This window comes from Rhinolophus ferrumequinum, chromosome 2, assembly GCF_004115265.2.
Source record: "Rhinolophus ferrumequinum isolate MPI-CBG mRhiFer1 chromosome 2, mRhiFer1_v1.p, whole genome shotgun sequence".
Classification (NCBI taxonomy): Eukaryota; Metazoa; Chordata; class Mammalia; order Chiroptera; family Rhinolophidae; genus Rhinolophus; species Rhinolophus ferrumequinum.
The window spans coordinates 55163213-55189645 of record NC_046285.1 but is presented as its reverse complement, the minus strand read 5'-3'; the positions used below and the strand labels follow the sequence as shown (position 1 = coordinate 55189645).

At 32.8% G+C, this 26433-nt stretch overlaps 2 protein-coding genes across 5 annotated transcripts in view; one reads left to right on the top strand and one right to left on the bottom strand.

Moving 5' to 3' along the window:
- OSTN (osteocrin) overlaps positions 1-14368 on the top strand; it is a 39897-nt gene extending 25529 nt beyond the window's left edge. For all 4 annotated transcript variants that reach the window (XM_033123287.1, XM_033123314.1, XM_033123297.1 and 1 more), the window contains 2 exons: positions 7658-7754; positions 11597-14368. In XM_033123287.1, the coding sequence (XP_032979178.1) occupies positions 7658-7742 (85 nt within the window). In that variant the 3' untranslated portion in view covers positions 7743-7754; positions 11597-14368. The remainder of the gene's footprint in view (positions 1-7657; positions 7755-11596) is intronic.
- A 1195-nt stretch (positions 14369-15563) lies between these two features.
- Positions 15564-25803, bottom strand: UTS2B (urotensin 2B). The gene is made up of 5 exons (XM_033122709.1): positions 25701-25803; positions 21122-21220; positions 19880-19917; positions 18603-18696; positions 15564-15589 (listed from the first exon to the last, which is right to left on the bottom strand). The coding sequence occupies exons 1-5, from the start codon at positions 25801-25803 to the stop codon at positions 15564-15566; spliced, it is 360 nt and encodes a 119-aa protein (XP_032978600.1).
- Positions 25804-26433: the final 630 nt, after the last annotated feature.

The following is a 26433-nucleotide window of genomic DNA, read 5'->3' as shown; positions in this document are numbered from 1 at the left end:
ACACATCATCAGTCATTTCCACAATATGCTGTTGGTTACAGAGATCAATTCTGTTTAAATCCAAAAGTAGACTGCGTTATGGTAGAACTACTCGAGCCTCACTACTACACTCATCTAAGCTTTATTGTATTTATAAATTGTATAAATTAATAAATTAATTGCATATTTTAATCTAAATTATGGAACTATTTAAAAGAACATCTTCCATTAACCATTACCGTATTCTCCCTTTTTTTCATATTACTCAATGTCAGTAAAGCTATATTTTGGCCCCTTCTTGAAAGGGACCAATCGTTTTATTCCCCCTTTAAGATGTAACAACAATACAGACTATATTTTTAGGGAATATTCTCCATGCCCTAATTCCCAGGTTTCTTTCCTTGGAACTCAAAACCATAAGCAGGATCAAGAAGAGTTATGGTGTATCAATAATTATGGGGAAAAATAAGTTCACATGAAACAGTTATTAAAATTAATGAAATGCCTGTCAACACAATAAGCTTTAAAATTTGTAAAGGCTTATCATACAGAATATGTTCTCAGACCATGATATAATTAAATAAATACAAAAGGATAACCAAAAAAGAAGGTGCAATCCTCACGTCATTTCATGAGAATAGCATTATCTGGACACCAAAACCATATACAGAGAGACTGAAAAAGAAAATTACAGGACAACTTTATTAATGACTACAGATTCTAATTCCTACCAAAATAATTAGCTAAACAATTTCAGTAATGTATAAAAAGATTATACTCCATTATCACGTTGGGTTTATCAAAAAATACAGTATAAGGATGACTTGCTTTAGAAAGTCAATAGAGTTAAGCAGTTGAAGAAATAAAGCCATATCATCTGAATAGATGCAGAAAAAGCATTGAATAAAATTAAGCATCTATTCATGATTGAAATCACCAGTAAACTAATAACAGAAAGAAACTTTTTTAAAACCTAGTAAGGGACACGTATTAAAAAACTTATAGCACATATTCTTAAATGAGATCACTAACAACAACAAACCCAATAAACCATGGGAGGTATTTATGGAGAAAATTATAAAATTGTATGAGAAAGCATTACAGATAACTTAAATAAATGATCTTGGATAGTAAGATTCAATATTATAAAGATATCAGTTCTCTCCAAGTTGATTTATACCTTAGATTTAATTAAAAATCCAAGTAAAACTGCCAAAGGATTTCCCATTAAACTTGACAAGCTAAATCTAAATTTTATAAATAACTATGTATGGATATAGGAAAAAAAAAAAAAAAACATGACTCTTGTCTTACCCCCTAAATAAAAAAATAATTTCAAAAGGGTTAAAAATGTAAATGTGAAAGGCAAACCTCAAAAAGATTTTAGGGTGACATAGGAGAGTATTTTCATAACATTGGAATAGTTAAAATGTAAAAATAAATAAATAATTTAATAATTTAATAAATAAAATGTAAAATTATTGATAAATTTAAGAACAGTAAAGATCTTTGTAAAAGTCACAATAACAAAGAGTAACCAGAAATAGGAAAGGATGTTTGCCTATAACTGACAGTCTAATATTCACAGTATGTAAAACCCTCCACAAATCAATAATTAAAAGAAAAACCTGTAGAAAAACTAGATAACACACCTGAACAGGCATTTCCAAAGGAAGAAATCCAAGTGACCAATAAACAAATGAAAAAGTGAGCAACTCCATTACTATTCATGGAAAGTAAATTAAATCCATAAGGAGATATGATTAGATTACCAAAGCATGAGATTGACAAAATTAAAAATCCAGAGTACAAGAGTTGGAATAGATTTGAAACAATAGGAACTCTTATACTCTGCTGTTGGATGTGTAAATTGGCACAATTTGGAAAACAGTCTGGCACTATATAATAAAATTAAGTACAGGCATAGCTAGTAATTCTACTCCAAAAAATACACTGTAATGAAATTCTTAAGTGTGTATTATAGATATGTGTAACAACAAGCTCAGCTGAACAGTACATAACAATAATAATAAAAAAATAAATATCTCAAATTTTCATCCACCATAGAATGTATAAACTGGTGTATATTCATACAATGAAATAATTATAGAACAATGAAAATAAAGCAACATCAGCTATGCAAGTCAAACATAAACAAATCTCAAAATACATAATATTTGCTAAAAGAAATCAAGAAAATTTCATACGTGATACCTTTTAAATAAAATTCTAGGACCATCTAAACCAGGGGTGTCCAAACTTTTTTCAACGTTTTTCACCAAGGGCCATATGCAGTAAAATACACAAAGAGCCGGGCCACTCACTCGAGGTGAAGTACGTATTGCCTCACCTGGTTTATTGAAGTAAACTAAATATATTTTTGGAATTTGCTGCGGGCCAATTAACAATGGATCATAGGCCGCTGTTGGCCCGCGGGCCGCAGTTTGGACACCCCTGATCTAAACTAAACAAGAGAGTTTTGAAGAATACATATTGGTCATCTGGAAATCAAAGGAATTATTAGACCAAAATTCAGTCTACATATTACTTCTGGGACTGAGCCATGAATGGGGTGCATGCAGTTTGGGAGAGGGAACACGGGGGCTTCTAAAGTACTGGTAATAATCTCTCTTAATTTCATGTTGCCAATAGGAATGTTCATTTTATTTTTCTTTAAACTGAACATGGATAACTTTATACACTCTTTATATGTGTGAAGTGATTCTCCAAAGTTTAAATACAATTTTTCTAACTGTTGTTTTAGGACGTAAAACATTTTCAGAAATTGAATTATCAAAGAATATAAATTTTAAAGAAAATCCTCTTCGGCACAGGAAATCTATATTTTAGTGTGAAGTTCAAAGTTATATTTAAAATAAGCAATCCATTTTCTTTATATTAGTTTGGCATACAGTCTGTATCCTTAAACTACTTTCAGAATATTTTAGAATGGAAAAGGTGGATTGGGTTAAATAGATATATAATATAAGACATGTCATACCATTATTTTGTCACAAGAGGGACTAGATAGTCAGAAAGTACAGTTTTCCTTTTCGGTCTGAAGAATATTTCTCTATCTTAACATTTATGTTTTATACACTGTGTATTCTTGTCAGTGTATGTGTTATTCAGTGTAGTACTGTTATATATATTTCATAGCAGCAAAAATGCTAAGATAGATATTAGTTTGCCATTTTACATCTGAATGGATACTGACTGTACAGAATTTATTTAACTTACTAAGCTATGATCACTTTTTGGTTTCTTTACGTTAATAAATAATTGTTTTTCATTTTTCTATTAGTGCTAAATACTGAGTGTATTTTTCCATAGATAGTTGTTCTGTTTTTCTTATTTGATTTCAATATAACTCTGAGCATTTGCAACCAATCCAAAATTTGATAAAATGAATCAAAGTAATTATGGATCTATTGCTAGAACAAAAGCATTCATGACCTAGCACTCTGTCCAGTGACCAGCGGTTTTCAAACTCTGCTCTAAGGATCTTTAAGTGTTCCTGAAAGCTCTTTCAGGGGCCACCATATTTGGGAAAGGTGGGGTACTCCTCTACTGAGACAATTCTTCGCTTAACTTTTTAGATATTGGTCTCTGTTATAAAACTTTTATTTGTGGAAATAGTAAGCCACAAATATTCATAGTTTGAAAACCACTGCACTAGACTGATAGGAAAGAATAAAATAAAATCAGTTAAAATGTTTTCAGGTGTTACTTCATAGCTTGTTTCATGTAAAATGTGGTTTTTATAAACTAACATATGTCTTCTTGACCACTGTATCTTCAGTGCAGAGAACAAATTACATACGTTATGCATAAAACAATTAAATATTACATAACAAATAAGTGTGTTAAATGAATGAACAGCTACAGAAGAGAGGCAGAGTGGGTGTTATCTGAATTTTATTTAAAAGGAAAGAGAAGCTCAGAATGATAACAGACTTGCACACTATCTTAAGTAGAAGAATCATAGAATCCAAGTGTACCAACTCTTGTCTCCTAATACTTTTTGGATAAAATCTTGGGGAAAGAAAAGGAGGAAAGAACAGGGAACAAGGGGATAAGGACAGAAAAAGAGAGTTTACTTTGCTTTCCACCATACCACAACTGCCTCTCATTCACTTGAGCAGGCAAAGAACTGTAGTAAAGAAACAAAAATGCTATTTTCACTTATTTTGCCTTCATTTTTGAAAAAAAAAAATACATTGGTAGCATGGATCAATAAATGCTATGTTTAAATTTAAAATGATGCATGAGGCTATCATACTTCTCTTTTAAAAAGTAAAAAGATTGCTTTTCATGACACCACCCATTCTACAGGAGCTTTGGGAGGTCAGTACACATATGTGGCACTACTTTTTCTCCCAGGTGCCATTGCCTTTCTCTTCTCACCAGTCCTTTAAACATCTGGAAGGGGCTGGTTTCCTACTTCCTTTTTGCATTTGTCTGGGACTTCCCTGAGCCCTCTTCTCTATCCTGTGGTGGCTTCTAACTTACCCTCTCCTGGAGTTATAATGGTGGTAATCAGTGAAGGAATTCTAAGAGTTGAAGAAATAAAAATCACTTTTTTTCTTCTTCTTTTTTTTTTTTTTTTACATATTAACCACATTACACATAGCAGCCCTAAATCTTAAAGACACCGAATTCATTTTTTATTGCTATGGTAATAAATTACCACAAACCTCTGGACTTAAAACAGCATAAATGTATTATCTTACAAATGTGTAGGTCAGAAGTCCAGTATATCCTCTCTTGTCAACATATATCATTCTAGAAAACTTTTTCCAGTCTCCTTTTCAATTAGAGGCATTGATTGATTACTAGCCAAAGGGTGGCCTCTAAAATTCCTTCTGTGTGCAGTTCTGTGCTCTCTCTTTTGCTTGGTCTGCCAGCAGAACACAGAGGACGTCAAGAGGTTGGCAGCCCTTCTTAGAGGCTCTAGGGAAGAATTTATTTCCTGCTCATTCAAGTCGTTGGCAGAATTCAGTTTCTTTCAGTTGTAGGACTGAGGTCCCCATTTTCTCTTGAGAACTTATAGAGACCACAGCATTCCTTGATTCCTGACTGTTTCCTCCATCTTCCAGGGCAGCAATGGTGGCTTAAGTCCTCCTCAGATAGTAACAGCTGCCTGACCCACACTTCTTCAGTCAGCTTCCACTTTCAAGGACTCCCGGGACTAGCTTGGGCCCACTGAAAGAATTAGGACAATCATTTTATCTCAAGGTCTTTATTAATATTCTCTGCAATGTCCCTTTTGCTATGTAAAGGGACATATTTAAAGATTCTGTGAATTATAACATGGATATCCATTGGACAAGAGGTATTATTCAGACTGCCACAAGGAAAATAACTGTTTAAGAGTCTATAAATTTACATAAGAATAAAAATAATAAATAATATAAAGAAGACTTTTTTCTCATTATTTCTAATTATATCAGTAGATCTAAAGCACAACTGATATGTGTAGCTCCATGTCACTCTTGACCACTAATTTTATGTTAATTTTACTGATAACGTTTCCCAATTGGTTATCAAGTTGAAAAATACAGTTAATTTAATATCAAGAAATCCAAAAGTGCAATTAACAGGTACCACTTAATAGAGTGTGTTTTTCAAAAATCTAAAGACGAGAGGCAGAGTTATGGATAAGTGAAGTATAAGCACTAAATATTTTTTCCAGATTTTTCCCAATGAATTAAGCTGGTGTCTAGGAGACAGTCTTATAGGATCATACATACAATGCTATCTGCATTGGCTAGCAAAACTAAAAGCTAACCTAAGTAGGAAGATGCACATGAATCAGCAGAAAAGAAGATTGGATTTGGAAAACAAAAACATAAAATGGCCCTATTTTTATAATATCATTTGAAAGTAAGCTCTATATCAGGTTCAATGCCTACTTTTATCAGTGTTGTATACACAGCACTAAGTATAGTGCCTGGCATATAGAAAGCGTTAAGTAATAATTATTACCTTCAAATTAGTTGCCTTAATTAGAATTAAGCAATGTTTATAGAATTTTCTACGTGCAAGATACAGAAAAAAAGGTTTCTATTGTTTTCTATACTTTTCAGAGCTTTTAAAATGAATTACTTACCTGTTAGTCATATGTGGAACATTGATAAGACCTAGTAGTTAAGGTAAAAAAACTTGACATCAAGAAAAATGAGAGAATTTTTTTCTCTACTATTTGCATTAAGTCATTACCAATTACTTAATTATAGGGTTTTGAAAGTAAAGACTTATTTCTGATGTATTGATCCCAAGACAGCAACACACACATACACACACACACACACACACACACACGCATGTCTTTATACACAGTAGGTATTTAGTAATTGATAATAGGGAAAAAAATTGTAGATACTGTGGTTTTCATTCATTTTTAGTGTGTGTGTATAAATTGTGTGATGTATATTGACAATATAATGAAATTAGAAAATAACTAAAGAAGCTGTTGAAAATGTTGTGAAACAAATATTGTTTAACACTTGAAGCTGTTGAAAATTGATCAAGTTGTCTTCTGATTTGTCCTCTTTCACTGAGATGTTCAAGTGATGACCTGCATCATTGCTGGTCAAAAAATTGAAGCAGAAATTCTGACATTTGGTAGGAGAATAACCTTTAAAACTGTGTTCCATTCCAAAAGTGTTTGACTGCTGATAATGTTCTGTTTCTTGAGCTGGGTACTTATTGTATTTGTAATCAGCATATGTCTAATGTCGTTCACTTATGTCCTCTTTTCTGCATGTCTATGATGTCAATGAAAAGCCTAACAAATCTATAAGTCAATTATCTTTAACTGAGACGAATCACTTATTTGCATAGGCTTCTTAGCTTCTCCCACCAATCTCTATCTTCATTAAGAAGACTCGAAACTTCTCTTAGCTCCAAGCCAGTGAACATTATGCATTCAAAGTTCTGAGACCTCTCCTGTTAAAATTTTGATTTGATAGCACTAAGTAATTGGCAATAACAAATCAAATTCAAATGTCTCTTCTTTTAAAAGGAATAATTTATATAGTGCATACAAGCTATAGCCTTCCTGTAGGATTTTTTTAACTTCATTTTAATAATAAAGTGTTGTTTTCCAAAACAATATTTGACACAGAGAATATATAACAAATAGCCCATCACACACAAAGCTTCTCTAGGTGAAATCTGAGTGAGGACATGAAAGGCACACTTATTCCACAATCAGTCTTGGCGTCAGCACCCTTTCCTCTCTCACCACCATCCTTTCCCAATAGAACCATTCTGAGGCAGAGGTTGGGGAAAACCACTGATCTAGTGCAGTCTTCCACAATTACCAGAAAATACACCAAAATCTGAAGAGGGAAAGGGACTTACCACTTAGTAGATTAGTATGCTGCTAAGAGCTGGCTTTTCGTCTAGACGACTTGATTTTGGATAAGTTATTTAATTTCTCTAAGACTCACTTTCCTCAGAGGTAAAATGGAGGTAGCAATACCTACTTGGGCAGCAGATGTGGAAGGGTTGAGAGACAATGTCTGGAACATAGTGGGTGCTGATGACTGATAACTATCATGGTCACTCCAACTCCCAAAGAAAGTCCCAGATCTGCATGAAATAAAAGAGCAAAAGAAATGATGGATAACTTGGACTTTAGCTTAAAAATGTTCTCCTCGGTTTGTTTCAGGAAAGCTGCAGATCATCCAAAAAGGCGATTTGGTACCCCTGTGGATCGGATTGGTGGCAACCGGTTTTCAAATTCCAGAGGCTAATTGATTCCAATTGTGAGTACCATTTGAATAAATAACAATACATGTAGGCTTTTGATTAGCATTTCACAGTGTGTTAATTGATCCATCTTGGATTATAAATCCCCCTTTGATTTCCTAGCTTATAAGTTTATAGTTTTAAACATTACTGTACTCAATTAGTATATTGATGCTAAATAATTTAGATGACATTAAAGAAGCAACATCTACTTCACAGTGAAAAGCAATTTAGTTGTTCTCTCAGACTCTTATATAATTATTAATATTAATATGCAAATAAAGCTTAAAATTCTAATTAACATAATAAATCACCTTCACAGATATACATAAATGTGTAGTAATCCCTCTATTATGAAGAAGACACATTTAAATGGCACACAGCATTTTGTTGCCAATAACATTACCAATTTATGATAACGTGGAACATAAAAGAGAGAATGGTGTAACAGAGAGAGTATTAGCCATGGAGTCAGAGCGCCTACTCCAAATCCTGGTTCTGTCATTCATTATCTTGTTTCCATCAAGATACCTTATTTCTCTACAGCTTGTACATTTAAGTAACAACATAGTGTTATTGTGAAGATCAAATTAGATGCTTATACTAGTCCTAGAATGTTTTGGACACACAATACATACAAGTGATATCAGCTTATATTACAGTTGTGAAAATTTACTCTGTGCTGGGCCCTATGTTTACTGCTATATATGCATTGCTTCATTTAATCATTCTGTTCTATAAAGTAGGTACTATTACTATCTCCAATTACTGTTACTGTCTTCAATTACTATCACATTTACCACCCTTGATTATCACCCCGTTAAGTGTTTCTGAATTCAACCAAAACTCGTTATAATAAGAAAATATCATACAGGAAACTAATTTTTTGTATGTATTTTCATGGGAAATTTTAAGCTAAGTAGTATAGTAAAAGCAGTGAAAGTGACACTTGGGAGATCAGGCTTTATGGATCAAGTACCAGGTCATCTAAAACTCAGATCATTGGTTAGCCATGGGACCTTGCTTAAATTCTGAAATCTCCCTCCATAAAAATGAGAATAATAATAATTTTTACCACAATTACATTGTCGTGAGGACTAATTGAATTGATAGACATTAAGCACTTAGAATAGTACTGGACATGTGTTAAGCACTCAATAATCATTAGTTATTTTTATACTAATACGTGGAAGCCCTGGAGTTATTAACTTACAATGCCACACAGCTAGTAAGTAATGCAAGTAGAATTCAAATCCAGAAAGCTTAAATTCTGAGCCTTATTCTAAACAATTTACTTAATCATACATATTATATGTTTTAAACACTAAATGGTTTGTTGAATATAAAATTTAAGCTATTTATTTTCTACCAATAGAGCTTAGAGGGGGTACATCTTCCCTTCCAAACAGATAAGATAAATTGAAACTACTTTGACCACTTCAGACCGTAAAAGAGAGAACTCCAAGAAGCATCATGTTACCCTGACCCTCTTCTAATTTATTTTAAATCATGCCATTTTTTTTCTCCTCATCAAATGCTCTCAACTGTAATGAGAAGTCAGTTTTTACCTCAACTTTCTTTTTCTCTGGAGTCATTGATCAATGAAGTTATGCAGTTACTGTGTGTTCCCATAAATATAGGAGGACTTACTGAATACTGTCAAGAACATTGCCTTTTGAGCAGCACCATCTTCAAATCGCATATTGAACTTTCTTTATATCTAGCAAATTACCAAGAATGGTCACTCTTCAAGGTTGTTAAAAAAAAAATCACCATATTATATTTGAGTAAGAACTGTTATTAAAAATCAAGTAACTCCTTCAAATCAGAGACACAATCCTCCAGTTTCTTGATGTACTGAGAAAGTATGACACTGAGATTAAAATAATTGTCTGATTGGTTTCCACATACACCCTATCACCTTTACCATCCTTGATCATCACTCCTTTTAGTGTTTTTGAATTCAACCAAAACAGGTTATGATAAGAAAATATCATACGGAAAACTAATTTTTCATATAAAATTTCATATGAAGTTTTAGGCTTAAACAACTCCAGATAGCTACTAAACTATGAAAGGAACTTGAATTAATATAATGTTTACAGACTCACTGTTGGGTAAAATCCAAATTCGTATTATGTCCTTCACGTAACAGACTTTGTTTAGTATCATGGCAATCACTGCCCTTATTATTAAAATCTGCAGATAGTAATACTGTGAAAAAATAAGTTTAGAAAAGAATTAAAATCGTGTGTTTTCTCTTTCCCTTTTGTCAGTCATTGTGGGTTTACTTACTCAACTATTGTGTTTCTATTCTTTTTTTCCTGCCACCATCACCAAGATTTCTCAGATATTTTCACTTCCTCATGTGAAGCTTCATGTTTTACAGTTTATGAATAATAAAAGCCCTAAAAATATATTTCTGTTTTCCATTCAAGTTTTCAATATTATTTTTTTGGTATATTATATTTTAGTGTCACAATGTTCCTTTAGATTAAATTGATGTAATATGTACATCATTTAATAGATAAGAGCTGTTAAGTGATGTACACACAGTCATGCAACTAAGTCATTACAGATTCAAAACATAAAGTGTCATTTAATTCAATCCCCCCTTTTTTAAAACAAATGAGAACACAGGGACTATAAGAGGAAATTGATTTGTCCCAAATTTTACAGACTCAGACAGAGCAAGATCCAGAACCAAGTCTGTGGACTTCTAGTCCAGCATTCTCTTTATGACCTACGAGGTCTTCTGGCTGCTCATCTGTCATTGCTATGCTAACATCACTGGTTATACATTTTTAAAACAAATAAAAGCAGTATCTCAGACCTTATGAAAATCTTTGTTTCACTTCTGTGAAAGAAGATGTATATTCTTTTCGAGCAGGTTTCTCTGTGGGTTTTCACCTTCTGGGTTTCACTGTAAGTTTTCACACTAAAAGTGAAACCAGTACTAATTGTGGGAGTTTTGCTTGGTTTGAGGTCAAGCCTAGAAACAGCTGATGTGTGTTATCTAATTTCCAGAAAAAAAAATGTTAATTTTTTCCCTGATACGTATTTCAGAAAGGACGATAATTTGATATTTATACAATGTCCTCCTCAAATCATTAATATGTTGGACCAATGCTTTGAGTTAATAGGCCTCAGTTCTAAGCAACTCAAATTCAGAGAGGTATTTTGTCTAGGTTTCATAGATTCTGTAAATGCATGTAATGAGTCTCTGCCATTGAAATCAGGATGACAACTTGATGAAATTTAATAGAAATGTGACCATTAATTGTGCTACCCTTTGCTGCCATATGCATTAAGATTTTCCATAATGTGAGGCATATGCTACTGTATTATACTGACAATTTTTTATTTTAGAACAATATTGACATACCTTCATTCTAATAAATTAACGTAACGATCAAATAGCAGAAGTATCATGTTTAAATGCCACTGTATGGTTGCATCCTTTAAACAGGGCAAAGTATACAATAAATATCAACATGTTATCATAACAATAAATAAAAAAGTAGTAGTCAGATTTTTTTGTTTGTTTTTCATGGCAACATCCTTTGAATCAAGATTGAAATCTCAAAAGAAATAGATTATAGCAGGTACCCAAAGAAAGGAAGTGTGGCTTGAGCACAAGCACCTAGCTTATACATTAAAAATGCTCTTTTTAGTGCACTTTGATCAGAAATTATCATTTTGCATATTGTCTTTGCAATAAAGATATGCCACATAAATAAAAGCTATCATGAAACATCCAGTAATTAGAGTTTTCTCTCTTCTCAACTGAACTTGGTGGATTTCCCCTCATCTACAAAGTTCTCCTTAGCTTTAACAATTTCAACTTTCGTTTTTGCAGACGTGAGTTCCTTGGGTGAAATGTCACAGAAACACGGACGATGCTTCAGTGAAGTTCTTCACACTCCTTAATGATTAAACTTTTAAGGAACTGGCCTTCTGTAAATCCTTTCCAAAGCTTGAACTTTGGTCCATCATCACAGTATTGTTACAGCTTCAAGTAAATTATGCAGATCATTTCAGTGCGTGGATATTTTGTAAATATATAGTTTAGATATTTAGGAATGTGGTTCCTTGGCCCCAAACCTTACTTTTCTAAGAAACAATCAAAAAACACAGCGTAGTGAAATGCCTTCTTTATGAATTTACCATTTGCATTTATGCAGTTGAAGTATAACTGAAGACTGATTCATTTCTTTAAAACTTAGTTACCATCTGTTTATTCATTATTGGGGAACAAGGAAGACAATGCTGTGTATTTTCTCCTGAATGCTTTCACTTCTCTCTTATCCTTTGTGGGCCTCTTGGGTAATGATTATGAAATTAGACTTCTCTTATTAGATTCAAATTTCAGTCAGTTTCAACGAAATGAAACACAGCCCCAGTTTTAGAAATAAGAGGGTAAAAAAGATCTCTGAGCAAGGAAAAATGTAATTAAGTCTATAAATTTTAGTCTCCCAAAGAACTGAGATAATACCAGGAGTTAAGAGAATATTGACTTAGAATTAAGAAGTGAAGGATACTACTCATTTGTCAAGCTTGGATATCCCATGTTCCCTAATAACTTTCCATTTCTCTAAGTTACAACTGATAGTTAATTCAGAGCAGCACTGGCTGGTTATGAGAAGAACAACTCCTTATAACAATACACAGAAGTAAAATGAAAGTGCGTATAGGGAAGTAAAAAAATCATCAAGTAGTAGACCATGACAGCAGTCTGGGCCAGTTAAATACACATAGTTTTAGCACAGTAAATTTCAACATAGTACAATAAGCAGACATTTAGATAATACTGACTCACCTAAGAAACTGTTTAATCTGTTTCATATACTGTGTTTAATGAGACATTAAAGAGTGTAATGTGTTTGAGAATGATTTCTTTAAAATGATTCGAATCACTTTTAGTTGATCTATCAAAGCATAAGTTTTGATATTCTGGAAGACTCAGTTCTTAGCAATAATTGTGATGTTACTGTAATTGAAGCATTGTGTATTAAATATGGGTTTCAAAACACAAAGATAACTTATTCCTCGGACCAGAAATTTAACATAAGTTAGAAGTTTATAAATTCTCTGGGGAACATTTCATTAAACACTAATCACTGTCAAATAGACCTGATAGTTGGGAGGAAAAAAGTTTGGCCAGGAGAACAGAGTTTTATTTTAGCATAAAAATGAAGAGTGTTAAACGAAGATATATTCATGTTAGAAGAACTGGAGAGAAAAGGATAGTTGTTAATCTTAACTAAGAATGAATAAATGTACAATTGAAAAAATAAAATAAACTCAGAGAAACATAAAAATGAACATACGAGTATGTATGTACTCAGAATACAGAGTAGTTTTATATATAACTTCTTAGTTTAAACTTAGTTTAAACTTATATATAACTTTTAGTTTAAAAATTTTCCAACTACTGGAAATCTTTAAATTTAAGTTTAGGAAAAAACAGTAAATGAATGATTCTTTTCATTGTGATAGAGAAAAATGAATTTTGAGAAAGCTTGCTAATTTTGTTTTTTATAAACTTAACATTAGAAAGTTAGCAGTGATACATGGGCAAAGATGCTGCAAGACTCACTATTTGAAAGAATTATTTAAAAAGAAGTTATAATTTCTTTTGCCCACATTCCCCTAACCTCCTGATGAATTATAGAAATGTGTCCTGTTATTTGGAAGTGCTTTTTTCCTGTTTCTCCCATTTGAATATTTGTAAGCTTCTAATCCAACTAGGGGCTGCTGCTTCACACTTGGACAAAAGGTATTCAAACTTACTTTATCCTAAAATTTTCTCATGGTGAAGATTTGAGTTGGATTGAACAAATTGATTTCCTATCTGCTTTATTTTTTTAATTCATAATTATGCTTATGGCAACCAATTTAATTAAAGAGGTCACAATGTATTGATTTATACTCTAGTGTGTAATGCATTTGTCTCATAATATAATATATACACAAGACTTCTATGAAGAAAAAAAGTGTTTTCTCCATTTGTAACTATTTTATTTCATATTTTAATTTTTACCACTTTACACAGAGTAGAAAATAAGTCAGCAGTATACTAGTTTAAAATAGGGCATTCTTTTAACATAGCAGGAAATTAAGATATAATTTCTGTTAAGAATATGATGAGTCATCTCATTTATTTGTCCGATGTACTGTATATTAAGAATCCAGCTATATTTCATTGAGATATGAATGGGACCTTGAAGGGACCTTTCATTTAGTTTCACAGAAATACATCACTTCTCCCGTCACTCCCCCACCCCCATCCCCGCCCTTTCGTTCCTGTGTGAAACTTCACAGAACAAATTGTGAATATGGATTTCTGGGTTCTGGCATCAATTACATAACCAATTTTTTAAAGACAGGATGTTAATTCCTGGTTTACATTGACTTAAGATTTACTCACACTATAAAAAGTCTAGCAAATTCTACCTTTAATCTACAGATTGCTTTAGGGAATTAAATTTCTTAAAGCAATTTATTAAGAGATAATTTAATGAGTTCTAAAAGGAAGAAGTGTCAAAAGCTTTTTAAAGTGACAGTACCCCTGCAGGTTCAAAGTGCTTGAATATTGTTCAATTGCTCTGAAGTTAATAAACATGAGATGATGAAAGCAGAAGTTTTTGTCTTTCTTTATGATACTATTATGTTTGTGTTTTCAAGTGGTGTAAATACATGGGAACATTCAGGCACTATTGAGCAACCAATCCTATGTACATTTGAGTAGCTCCTAACAAGTACATATGTAGCACTCCAAGCATGTTACTCAACTTGGTCTGTTTTATGTATTCTTTTTTTCATTTTAAGCAGTTCATTTTATCTTATGAGATCATTTTATTTTTAGGCACCCCACAGTTAATATTATGTAGATAAAATGCATTTCCCCCATGTTGTGAAGTAAGGGAATGAGTATAGGCTCATCTGGCCAGCTATTCTTGTCGTTAATATTCTTTATTTGTAAAGTTACTTTGACAATGTTTCTGTGCCGAGCAAAGGTAACAGACAAAATTGAAGTGGAATATCCAGCCTTGAATTGATGAAATAAGCTTGTTCAGATGTAAGCAAGAGCGGTTTGATGTATAGATGTGGGGGAAAAAAACAATAGAGGAAAAGCCAGTGAGTGTTTGTTTTGTTTTGTTTGTTGTTTTTTAGCACACTGAGTCTAGTCTCTTACAGACATGCTGAGAGTCTCAAACAGTTTCTGATGTTGTGGCCGAGGCAGAGATGAGCATTAAGAAACCAAAAGGTGAATTGTTCTGTAAGAAAGTTTTCTTAATACCTATTTCTGAAATATCTAGTACTACTTTCTCCAGAGTCCAATAAATGATGTATTTCTGCTCCCTAGTAATGTATTTATTTGGTTATAGTGGCTTCAGTGATAATTATCCAAATTCACAGAAAATAGATAATAGCCAGCAGCATCGTAAAAAGACAAAGAACAAGGATGCATATTTTCCACATAATTTGAGACAGCATAATTTATTTTAATTTTACAAGATGCTTTTTAACATATTTTAATTGATAGCTTAACAGTATAGTCATCACTGGACAAAACTATATGTAGTCAATGAATTTCCAGAAAGCATACAGTGGACACAGCACTCTCAGCTTCAGCTCTGCAAAGCCATTTTGATAGTCACATGCCATTCAAAACGCAACTGATTTGTCATTATTCACAACAATATGCAAAATAAATGCCACAGTTTCTTTATGCTTGAAATAGCTACAAACTTTAAGCAGTAGAATGAGGAGATGTATGTGTTTTTCTAATGTCTTATCTTTTTGTATCCAGAGGAAAAACTTTAGACACAGTATTTCCAAAAACAAGCTGAAAAAGAAAACAAAACAAACTCTTTATTAAGATACATGATAAAATATTGATTTTAATAAAATATGTGCCTTTGCATACAAATAAAAAGGGAACAGAGTTCAGAAATACAAAGTCTTGAACTGTTGAAAACGCTAACTGCTTCTAGATCCCAAACACTATAAAATGGGATTTAAAATGACTCTAAGTGACAGAGGCTCAGTAAATATCAGTTGGAATAAAGAACTGAGGGCAAAAATCAGATTAAGTATTAGTCTTTAAGGTATGTTCTAGATACCTTCAAAGTAACTGCTGCTAAGTTGGAAGTGAGAATGCAAAATAAATAAAATTGATTTTTTAAAATATCTTTATGTAAATAGTTCAGAAGCTTTCTAAATTTGAGAAATTACATCATTGCCAAAGAAACCATAGATAAAAAATGTCTTTGACACTTTGAGACAAAATAAACCTTGGACCTCCAACTTTGCGAGAGTAGGATGAGAACTGAGAAAACTGTGCAATCCTCAAGAAGGAAATATTAGCGAAATACCATGTAAGTTGTGTCCAGGAATAATAATAAAAAGAGCAAAAACCTCAGAAAGGGTGCAGCCAGTGGAAACAATAATAATGGGCAAAAGACTCCCCAGACACAAGCAGCTTAATCAAGAAATCTTTCTCCATCCCAGGGTAGGAGACCTTTACGGTATCTGCCCAGTGGGATTTCAGAATTGCTGGAGGCCTTCTAGATATGAATGCTGGAGCATTCTAGATATTGTGTGTCTCTTGTTCTTTCCATTTATGAATGGGATTATGATTGTGGTTATCCTGTGCCTATTACTCTGTCAGTTATTAGATTTGTGTGGGGAGAATAATTTGTTCTTTTAACTAACAGGTCTGTGAATGAAAAGGACTCACATTACAGCTGATGAAGACTACTAGTCAGTATCTTTGGATAGCCTGTTCTTCATTCTGAGTGCAGTCAGTAAAAGGGATTTGGAGTTATCTCTAATGGGAATGGCTTGAGTAGAATTTATGTGTTTAAGAAGCAATCAAAAGATTGTGATAGAAGGAGTGCTCCCCAAGTATTATCCGTACTTCTTAACATTTAGACATCTAGCCTGTCTTGCCAATATTTGGGTGGCAGCCCACGTGATTAATTCTGGCCAAAGGACTTGTTACTTGTAGAAGTGACTTGTTACTTCTTGTGAACTGAGGCAGTTGAGAGCTGGGATATTTCCTCTATCCCTCTGCTCTGTTGTGGCAATCGTGGAGGCAGGCAAAATATAGCAAACTGCTAGATGATATAGCCACAAAATATAAGAGGGTTATACTACGTGAAGTGGACTTTATGTTTGGACTTTATTTTATATTAGGCCTCGGAGATTTGGATTAAAATTGGTAATACATCATAGCCTACGCTACACTACTATGGAAAGATCCAACAAATCTCTATTCTAACCCTTCTCTACCACTAAACTTTTTCCCCCTCCTTCTATCCCAGGCTCAATAATTAGAAATTGCTCTTTTTTCTTAGTTGCTCAGAACGATAACCCTGGAGTCATTTTTGAAAACTGCCTATTGTTTTTTTTTCACTCTGTGTAATACTAAAGAACATTTTGTTGACTTTTTGTTCAAAAATATATCCAGAATCAGACCCCTACTTATCAATTCACTACTGCCACTCTAATCCAATCTACCACCACTTATCATCTGGATTATTAAAGTAGCTTCATTGAAGGTCTCTCTAATTCCATCTTTGTCTCTATTTTGCAGTGTGTTCTACACAAAGCATCAAGAATGATTCTATTAAAACTTATTTCATATTACTCACTTGTTCGTAACTTTCCAATAATTTTCCATATGATACCCAGTAAAAGCTAAAGTCCTTAAAAATCCTGAAGTTTCTCTCCCTTCCACCTCCCGGATTGTCTTCTTCTACTCTCCTTCAAGCTCACTAGTTAATTCACTTAGCAGTTGGATTATTTTCAGTATATAATTTAACCACTCTAAGATGTAATTTTCTCATATATAAAATAGACCTAGTAATACTATCTTACGGTGTTTATGATGAGAATAAAGTAATAATTATAGTAATAATGATCAAAATGATTAAAAAACAAGTTAAGCTTACATAGTACTTACTATGTGCCAGCCGTTAGTCTAAATGTCTTTCATATATAACTCATCAAATCCTCCCAGCAATGTCATAAAGATTATTATCATTCAAATGTGGGGGCAAAGAAAATGAGGCACATGAAGGTAAATATATGCCCAAGGTCACATTGGATGGGACATGCCAAAGTTAAGATTTGAACCTAGGCTGTCTTGCTGAGCTCTAGAATCTGTGCTTAGTCATAACATTTTGAAATATTAAAATGTCTGGCATATGCTAAGCCTTTAAATATTACCAGCTCATCCTCTTTTAGTAACATTGTAAAAATAGGTTTTTACAGAAGTTAAAGACAAATCTGGGAGGAGAGGGACAAGTAAAAATAAAATAGAGAATCTGACTTCATTACATGAATAGAGAAACATATACAAATTTTTTCCAAATATAAGTAATTCAGCAAGAAACATGAATTTCCAAGGAAATGTTATGAAAATATAAAAGGACCCAAAAGATGAGTCTTTATAAAATTAAATGTTATAAATCAAACCTTGGGCCACGTGTGACAGCAATGAGTGTTCTCCTTATTTTAATGAAGATGTTCTAAAATTCTGAGTTGACTTATAACTTTGAGCTCCAATGTTTAAGCTAAAATAGCAAGGGTAGGCCACAATTTTAAACAATAAGGGCCTATTTCACTTTATCCTAGAATATGTGACAGTGCTACCCACTGTTGTAAATATGACAAAGCTCAGATACATTCATAGGGGAACACCTTCACTGGACTCTTTTTTAAAAAAAATATGAGCCTTTATCTTGATCACCATTACAGGATTAAGAAATATCAACTTCATTTCTTCCCTTTTGGAAATAATTGCAAAAGTAATATTTTAAAAGTCAATTTTAAACTTTGAAATGAAACCTTACCTCGCTTATTAGAATGGGAGGAGGATAGACTATCTATAGCATAGGACTTCTCAGCCTCCTTTGCCTCCATGAGCTGCACTTTTAGCATTTCCAGCTGTTAAAAATCAAACATGATAATTATTGGTATTTAATAACAAGCATGCTGTTTTCTATTGAAGAAGAGGAAGGATAAAAACAAGAAAGGAAAAAGAGAAACTAAGATGGAAGACAGGAAGAAAGGAGAAAATAGGAACAGACAAGGAAAGAAAAATAATAAAAATAATAAAAAAGGAAAGAAAAAAAAAAGAATTTGATAGAAAAAGAAAATATGTATTTAGAGACCAGCTGTGAAATGTACATGACTCAATAGGAAATCAGAAGAAACAGGGTTAGGGTGAAAGAAGTCAACTCTGGATGTGAATTAATGGGGAGCCTGTGAACACAGCTTATGTAGCTGGACTTGATTTTATGTCGCCTATCATGAGCAGTCATTGTCAAGGAGCTCTAAAGACTTACGTGAATACGTGGATTTCCAGCAATGCTTGTCCTTTCTAACAGGAAAGGAGAAGTATTTTGAGGCCCTAGGGTTTCTGCCCAGAATCCAACTCATGCTAACTTTTGTTAAACTCTCTGATGGCCTAAGGCCTGCAGGCCGAACTGTACTACTAAGGGAGAGCCCAGTACTGCGTTGTGTCCTAGCCCTAGCTGCTCAGAAGGGAACGATGGGCTAGAATTTTTCTCCCACACAGCCTCACAGTTTGTAACTTAATGGATTTGCATGCAGTTGTATTTGAAAGAGTTTAGAAATCATCTATTCCAATGATTCTCAAACTTTCTTCTTAGTGTATCTAGAAGTAGGAGATTCTATCAAGAATAAGGGGCTCCCTGTCAGGGGGCCAAGTGCAGGTTAAGAAGGCAGCACTTCAGGCCCCCAAACCAGATGCTTCACACAGACCAGCTTCACTTTAATATGTTTCATATACTGGGACCATATAAAATTTGGGGGGTACAAAGTGTTTCCATTTTTAAAAAGAATAACTTTTGAAAACCACCAGTCTAGTTTTAGACTCCTATGTTCAACTGAGGATATTTAGTTCTAGAAAATTTTAGTTTGGCTACAGTCTCATAGTTAAGTCATTAAGAGCTCAGCCTCGTATTCAGATTTCTAGACATTTTATCCCATGATCGCTTCAGCTATAAGCTTTACATTATAGTATTCATAATGTAAAAGTTATTACATTAATATCAATTGTCTTATAATTATTAAAATTACATGCATAAGTATTTCACATTCTCACCTGGTTAAGTTCTTCCAATTTGTTAGCCAGTTCTATATCTGCAAGACACATTTGTCGTGTGAAAAATGTACATTGCAAGTAATATTTAGTTCATTTCGGAACACACAGTCAGGATCTTACGTGGAAGGCAAAGGTCTTTTTCATACAATTTGAGATCACCCATCCATCCCTAAATATAAAGCCCCAAATATTATTTTAATGCCTATAATATTAAAATGTAATCAGGTCATGAGAAAATAATTTCCAACAAATAACACAGAGTTTTCTAAACTAGATCATAGTACTAATAGGAACTACTAATTATAAACTATTTTTTTGACATAGGAAAATCCTCATGAAACAATATTAAGCGGAAAAAAAAAAAGCAGTACACAATTCTTATTTATAAAATTTAATCAAGAAAGGAAATTCCCCAAAATACTAGTAGAAACTCCCTCTGTGTTTTACAATTTGAGTATAATATTTTTCTTTTTTATAATTTCATTCATTTTTTTCCAGTGGGAATTATCTTACTTCTAATTTTAAAACCCTATATTTTTGAAGTATTTATTAAGGTATTTTGACCAGTACATTGTCCCATGAATAGCCTTTTTTTTTAGAAGATTTCAGATATTTTCTGAGAGAGTACCACATTGTCATAATGCCACATTTTCTCTTAGGCTAAACTTGCTAAGTTTCTGACAATGTCTGTCATTTCTTCAAGGGCAGTCTGATGCATAATTGACATCACAGTCTAATGTTGCCCAAAGAAAACAAATCTCAGTTGGTGTAGCCTTTATTTCCTAATGGTCTCTACTCCAGTCAAATTAAAAGAATTTGATTTAAAAAGGTGCAAGCTTAGCTATCACAAAACTGGAGTTAATTTGTGAAACTTGCAGTGGGAAACTGTGAATAGATTTCAACCATTTTGTAATACTCGAAGCACTTAGTAGAAGAAAGTTAACGGTACCAGCGGGGAGTTGTATAGATGAGAGGAAAATATGAGTAAAGATAACTATTTTGTAACTGGATGGTTACTGATCCCATTAGAACCCTCTAACTGAATAAAATAAGATATTATTATTTTTTAATAAGTGCGTTGCTTTTAGTGTGAATGTGAAACAAGAAAACTACTTAAGCTTTCAATTAAACGTAAAAGGGGGTATTTTATTTGAGATAAATTAACATTTTTAAATGAGCAAGTCAGAAAGGACAGATTTTATTATTTTTTAATAAATAAAGCTTGACTTTATTCTTAACCACCAATGTTGGATGGTCTTTGAAAATCAAAAATTTTATTCAATAGAGACAGCAATATTTCCTCGTGATTTGTATCTTCTTTATCTGAAAACAATTCATTTCCTGTAATGATTACCTTCATGTAATGAAACCTCCATTTCCTTTTTTTTAAATTATATTTATTGGGATGACAATGGTTAGTAAAGTTACAATAGGTCTCAAGTGTACAATTCTGTAATTCATCATCTATATTGTTTGTTTACCACCCAGAATCAATTCTCCTTCCATCACCATACATTTGATTCCATTTATCCTCATCTACTATCCCTCTCTCCCCTTACCCTCTGGTAACCACTAAATTCTTGTCTATTTCTATCACTTTTTGATTGTTTGTCTTGTTCCCTTGTTGCTTTCAGTTTTATGAACACAGTGGAATACTATTCTGCTGTAAGATGAAATAGTGCCATTTGTGACAACATGGATGGATCTTGAGATTATTATGCTAAGCAAGATATGTCAGACAGGAAAAAGTCAAGAACCATATTATTTCACTGATTTGTGGGATACAAAACTGCATCCTCCATTTTCAATCTGTGTCACTAAAAGTGTTTCTAATTAAATGGGGTTTACATGTAACTATCAATGTGTATATGCACCAATAAAAGGGGTATAGAGAGAGGTGTGTAATCCAAAGAGAGGAGCTGTTTTAGAATCATTGAATGTATATGAACACTCAAAGAGGGTATGTATGTGTGTGTAAGACAGAGAGAGAGAGAGAGAGAGAGAGAGAGAGAGAGAGAGAGAGAGAGAGAGATAGGCTGAGACAGAGAATATGGTGCCTGGAAGGTTACACTTTCAAGTTTTACCTGTGATTATTTCTGGGTAGTAAATTGCACGTAAATTTACTTTCTTTTACTTCATCCATGGTTTTGAAATTTTCTTTTATTGCATTTAACATAAAATATAAATAAATCAAGTTGTTTTTAAAAGAAAAAATAACATATGATTTTGAGATTTTATTTGATATACATATTTAAATATGAGCCACTTTGTGTTCAGGGTATGGCCTTTAAACCATCCAAGGAAATCTTGTGGAAGAGGTGGGATATCTACTTTTTCCATATTGGCATCTTTCCATCTTCGTCAATTTACCTCATAGTTCATTCATTGATCAGATACCCAAGTCTTTCAGCACTCTAAAAATAGAAATGTCACTCAAATTTTCCTAAACATTTTTATTCTGGAATAGACATCAGGTCAGTAGACTTTATTCAAGTTATAAAACATGAAGACTCAACAAGGTATCTATTAACAAATAGTGCAATTGAGATAATAATTAGTTTATTAAAAACAAAATAAAGTTTTGTGAGGTGAGCTGAAAAAAAAACAAACCTTTATCATATGATTTGATAGACTCATTTTTACCTCTCCTACCTCCTTGCATCAACTGATACAGTGTGGGCAGAAGCTAGATTAGTAAGTTTGAAGTTTAGGAGTGAGAATATTGTGGATTCAACGAGAGAAAGGCTCATAATTAAACTAGAGTCTTCCTTTAAATCATTTATCTTTGTGTCTACAAAATGTCAACTGATGAACTTAAATAATTAAGTGGCTAATTAAAGGGATGAAAGTGTTGCTAAAGAAGAAAATGGATCACTTGGGGCAGGTGACAGCATTTTTCTACATTGACCAGAAACACTTTAATTGTTGTTCAGTTCTTCCATTTCCTTTACTTCATAGACGTAGAAATTATCTGTGAAATTGTGTTTTCTTTTTTCTGTTGAGTAATTATAATGTTAATAGAATATCAATGGAACTTTTGCTTAAAATCAATTATGTGAAGACCCATAGATTGTTTAGTTTAAGAAAAAGATATGACTATGCAATAATGTAATTTTTATTACAGTTGTACATTAAAATGTTAAATTTATAACCTTTAAAATGTTTTAATTAAAAAATGTATATTTTATAGCCAAATGATAATGACTGTTTCAGAAAGAGAACTTCAATAACAGAAACAGATTCATTGCCCTCATTACAGAATTTATAAGAGAAAGAGGAAGGTAACTAGGAAAGTGTAGATTTGAAGCTTTTATTTACTTAATTCACAGTCCATTTCTCTACATATTTAAGTGGCACATTTTTCAAAAAAGAAAATTAATGTATTTGCCTTTTTTCACCAGTTCTGTTTTCCACTGATTACACTTGCTCAATTGTCCTCAGAAATACTTACACTACCTATTAAGCTAACCACCTTCTATAGCAATCTCTGAAGAAAAATCTTTTCAAGAAATAAAAAAAAAATCTTTTTATTTCTAAATTAAGTAAGATATTAGGCAAGAAAAACAATAGAAAATAAATCTTTTTGTCTTGTTTTCATTTTTAGTTTTAAAACAGATATAGCTGAAAGAAAAGACCTATGTGCTTTTAATGTCTCTATATTTGAGCTAAAGTTAATATTGATAAAGGAAATGGTTGAATAAAAAAAAAGAAAACCTAAGTTAGATGCACCCTTAGCACAAAGGATGGCAACATTATTCAGAAATTAGAGTGAAATGCACAGAAAATATTAATTCATTACTACTTGAGATAGTGAATCTTAAAAGACTTAGTTGTCTACATGCTTGCCATTCAAATGTGAAGCTTTTTATTGGCTATAGACAAGAAGTTTTGCCAGAAAGAAACCTGGAAACCCCCAAAACAATAATATACCCAGAAGTAAAATTCCCATAGTCATCTTGGTCATGATATTTGGTCTTTCACTTTTTGCGGTGGGCAGTTTGCCCATTTTCAGGCTTACCCATTGAAGTGTGCTTTTCTATGGCTCAGCCATTTTTCTTGGATATTGTCTAACACAGAGAGAGAAAGATGGTGACCCCAACTTTGTAGTCTGTCAGTAGAAAAATTCATATTTTTTTTAAAAGTATTTTGAAAGACTGAAATAAATCAAACATTTAGTTGCTTTGAAAAAATGCACACATGGAGAGAGGCTCAGATCAATCATAAATAATTTAGGTCAGAAAATAACCATACTAATAATTCAACATTCCCCCATTTACATATAATGAAACTGAGATCAAAGGGATTCCCTTGTATAAACTCTGACCCTAGAGAGAAATACTTCCAAAATACTGCCAGTGATGTACTCGTGCATATCACTGTATGGTATTCTGGTATCAAAGGTGTTGTTTAATTATAATCTAGCAAAATGCTTCAGAGTTGGATTTTTCTGTGTTTCATATACACATGAAATCAGAATTTACAGTTACCATTAACCAATATCTCAATTTTGCAAAGTCTTCAATATACGGTCACATTTTTCTTTACACAGTTAACACTGTGTCAAGAACATTGAAAAATCTTGTTATTTTACAGGAAGAGCAACAGAGTCCTACGAAATACAAAATGTAAGTGACATGGATAAAATACAAAATATTTTATTGCCAGGCTTGTATTTAGGTCTCTCAGACAATTTGTTTTTCAACAGGAAAATCCCTATAAATAAATAACCAGGATTTATTCAGTTTTATTTCCACTGCCAAAAGAACTGCTCTAATTTATATTGATTTTTAAAACCACATTTGAGGCAACCTGTTCTGATAAAGTTGAATTAGATCCTAAAGGGAAAAAACTATATCCCCTTTCTTAACCCAGTGTCATGTAAACAAGATTACATTCTATTATATTCTATGTAAGACAAGAGTAAAGAATAGCTCCCTCTTCCTGACAAGGAGGTCGGTTAGATGATAGCCCTAGAATTTTAAGCTGGAGGGAATATTAGAAAGCACTATTTTAAGTTACTATTTTAAAAACATATATATATAAAAGTTTCAATGAGGTTGTTTACCTAATAAACCAACATTAAATCTAGCTCCATTGATTTTCAGATTAAGAGTTATTTTCACTACAGAAAGCATTGAAAAAAATTTTTAAAGAAAGATAAATACAAGTTACAGTATTACAAGAGCAGAAATTTATTTTCCCCAACTTTCATGGAATATATGTGTAGATGTCATAGACTAAATTATTTCATTTAGCATAAGTGCCCTAAATATGTTTAAAAAGCCAATAAATACATTCAATGCATAATGTGGGTGTTAACATCATCCTTCTGAAACTATTAGATAGATTTCCCCATGTATTATTACCCTCGAATTTCTATCCTGATATGTTCTTCTCTGAGCCACTCTTCTTTCATAAGTAATTTACTAATAATCTCACTGGATGAAAATCTCATTTTTCTTTCCCCAGGATGTAGTTTGAAATATGCAGAGATTTTGTGATTGATTGTGTTACAGTTTATATATTCTCCATCTTTGGTCATGGAATAGACATGAGAAACAGGTGCTCACTGATTAGAAAAAAATTAAGCGTAGTTGAGATTAATTTAGTACAATGTTGTTAAAATTAATTTACTTGAGAAAAATAGCATCAAGATTACACTTAATTTAAAACAGCAACTACTAAAGGGATGTTTGATGATTAAATTACATGAATGTCTTAAAACATTATTGCAATAATGGCAGAAAAGTCAAATTGATGCAAACAGGAAGATAAGGATTGATTTACTCACCTGTAGGGTTTTACATTCGTATGTACATACCTTGGATAAGATATGGCCGTCCATGCACTGATTCTAAAAAGATCATTACTGATAACAGAGTTAGGAGTCCAAAGCAAAGAGTTGTTGAGAGGATCTTGTTCATGTTTAAAACCTTCTGTGCTAGCAGAGAAGTTGACTATCAAGGGAGAAAGGATTATGTCAATGGCTGAGGAATGCTGCGGAGCTCACTTGTAAATGGTGGCAAGTGTGCTTCAGCTGCAAATGATCTGAGCAAAGAAAAAGACATAAAATGTAATACATCCTGTCAACTTGATTCACTACTTGGAGAAGTGACAGGTTTGCTACTCAGTTAATGACAGGAAGAACCCGATCAATACATGTCATACTTGCCTTTCTCATGATAAGCAGGCCTCCCTATGCACGTTCATGCACCCAGACACATACACAAGCGTAAAGCAAATGCCAGAATGTAGAATCTTTTGGTCGGATTTTCGTAATTTACTGTTTAACTTCCTGATTCCAGGAGTAATTAACCTCCAAACTGTTAATATTAATACTAAGGCTGAATATATGCAAGGCAGGTGAAAATGGGAAGCTTTTTATTTGACTAATTTGGAGCCAGATGGCGGTCCTCCTGAAAGCAAAGTTATTTGAAACCATCACTTCATCTTTAACCAACTAAATAGATTTGAATTGGGAAGAGCTCAAATTTGCAATGAATGATAATGGAAACATTAATGTCCCACTATATGGGAGAAGGATGGTTTCATTT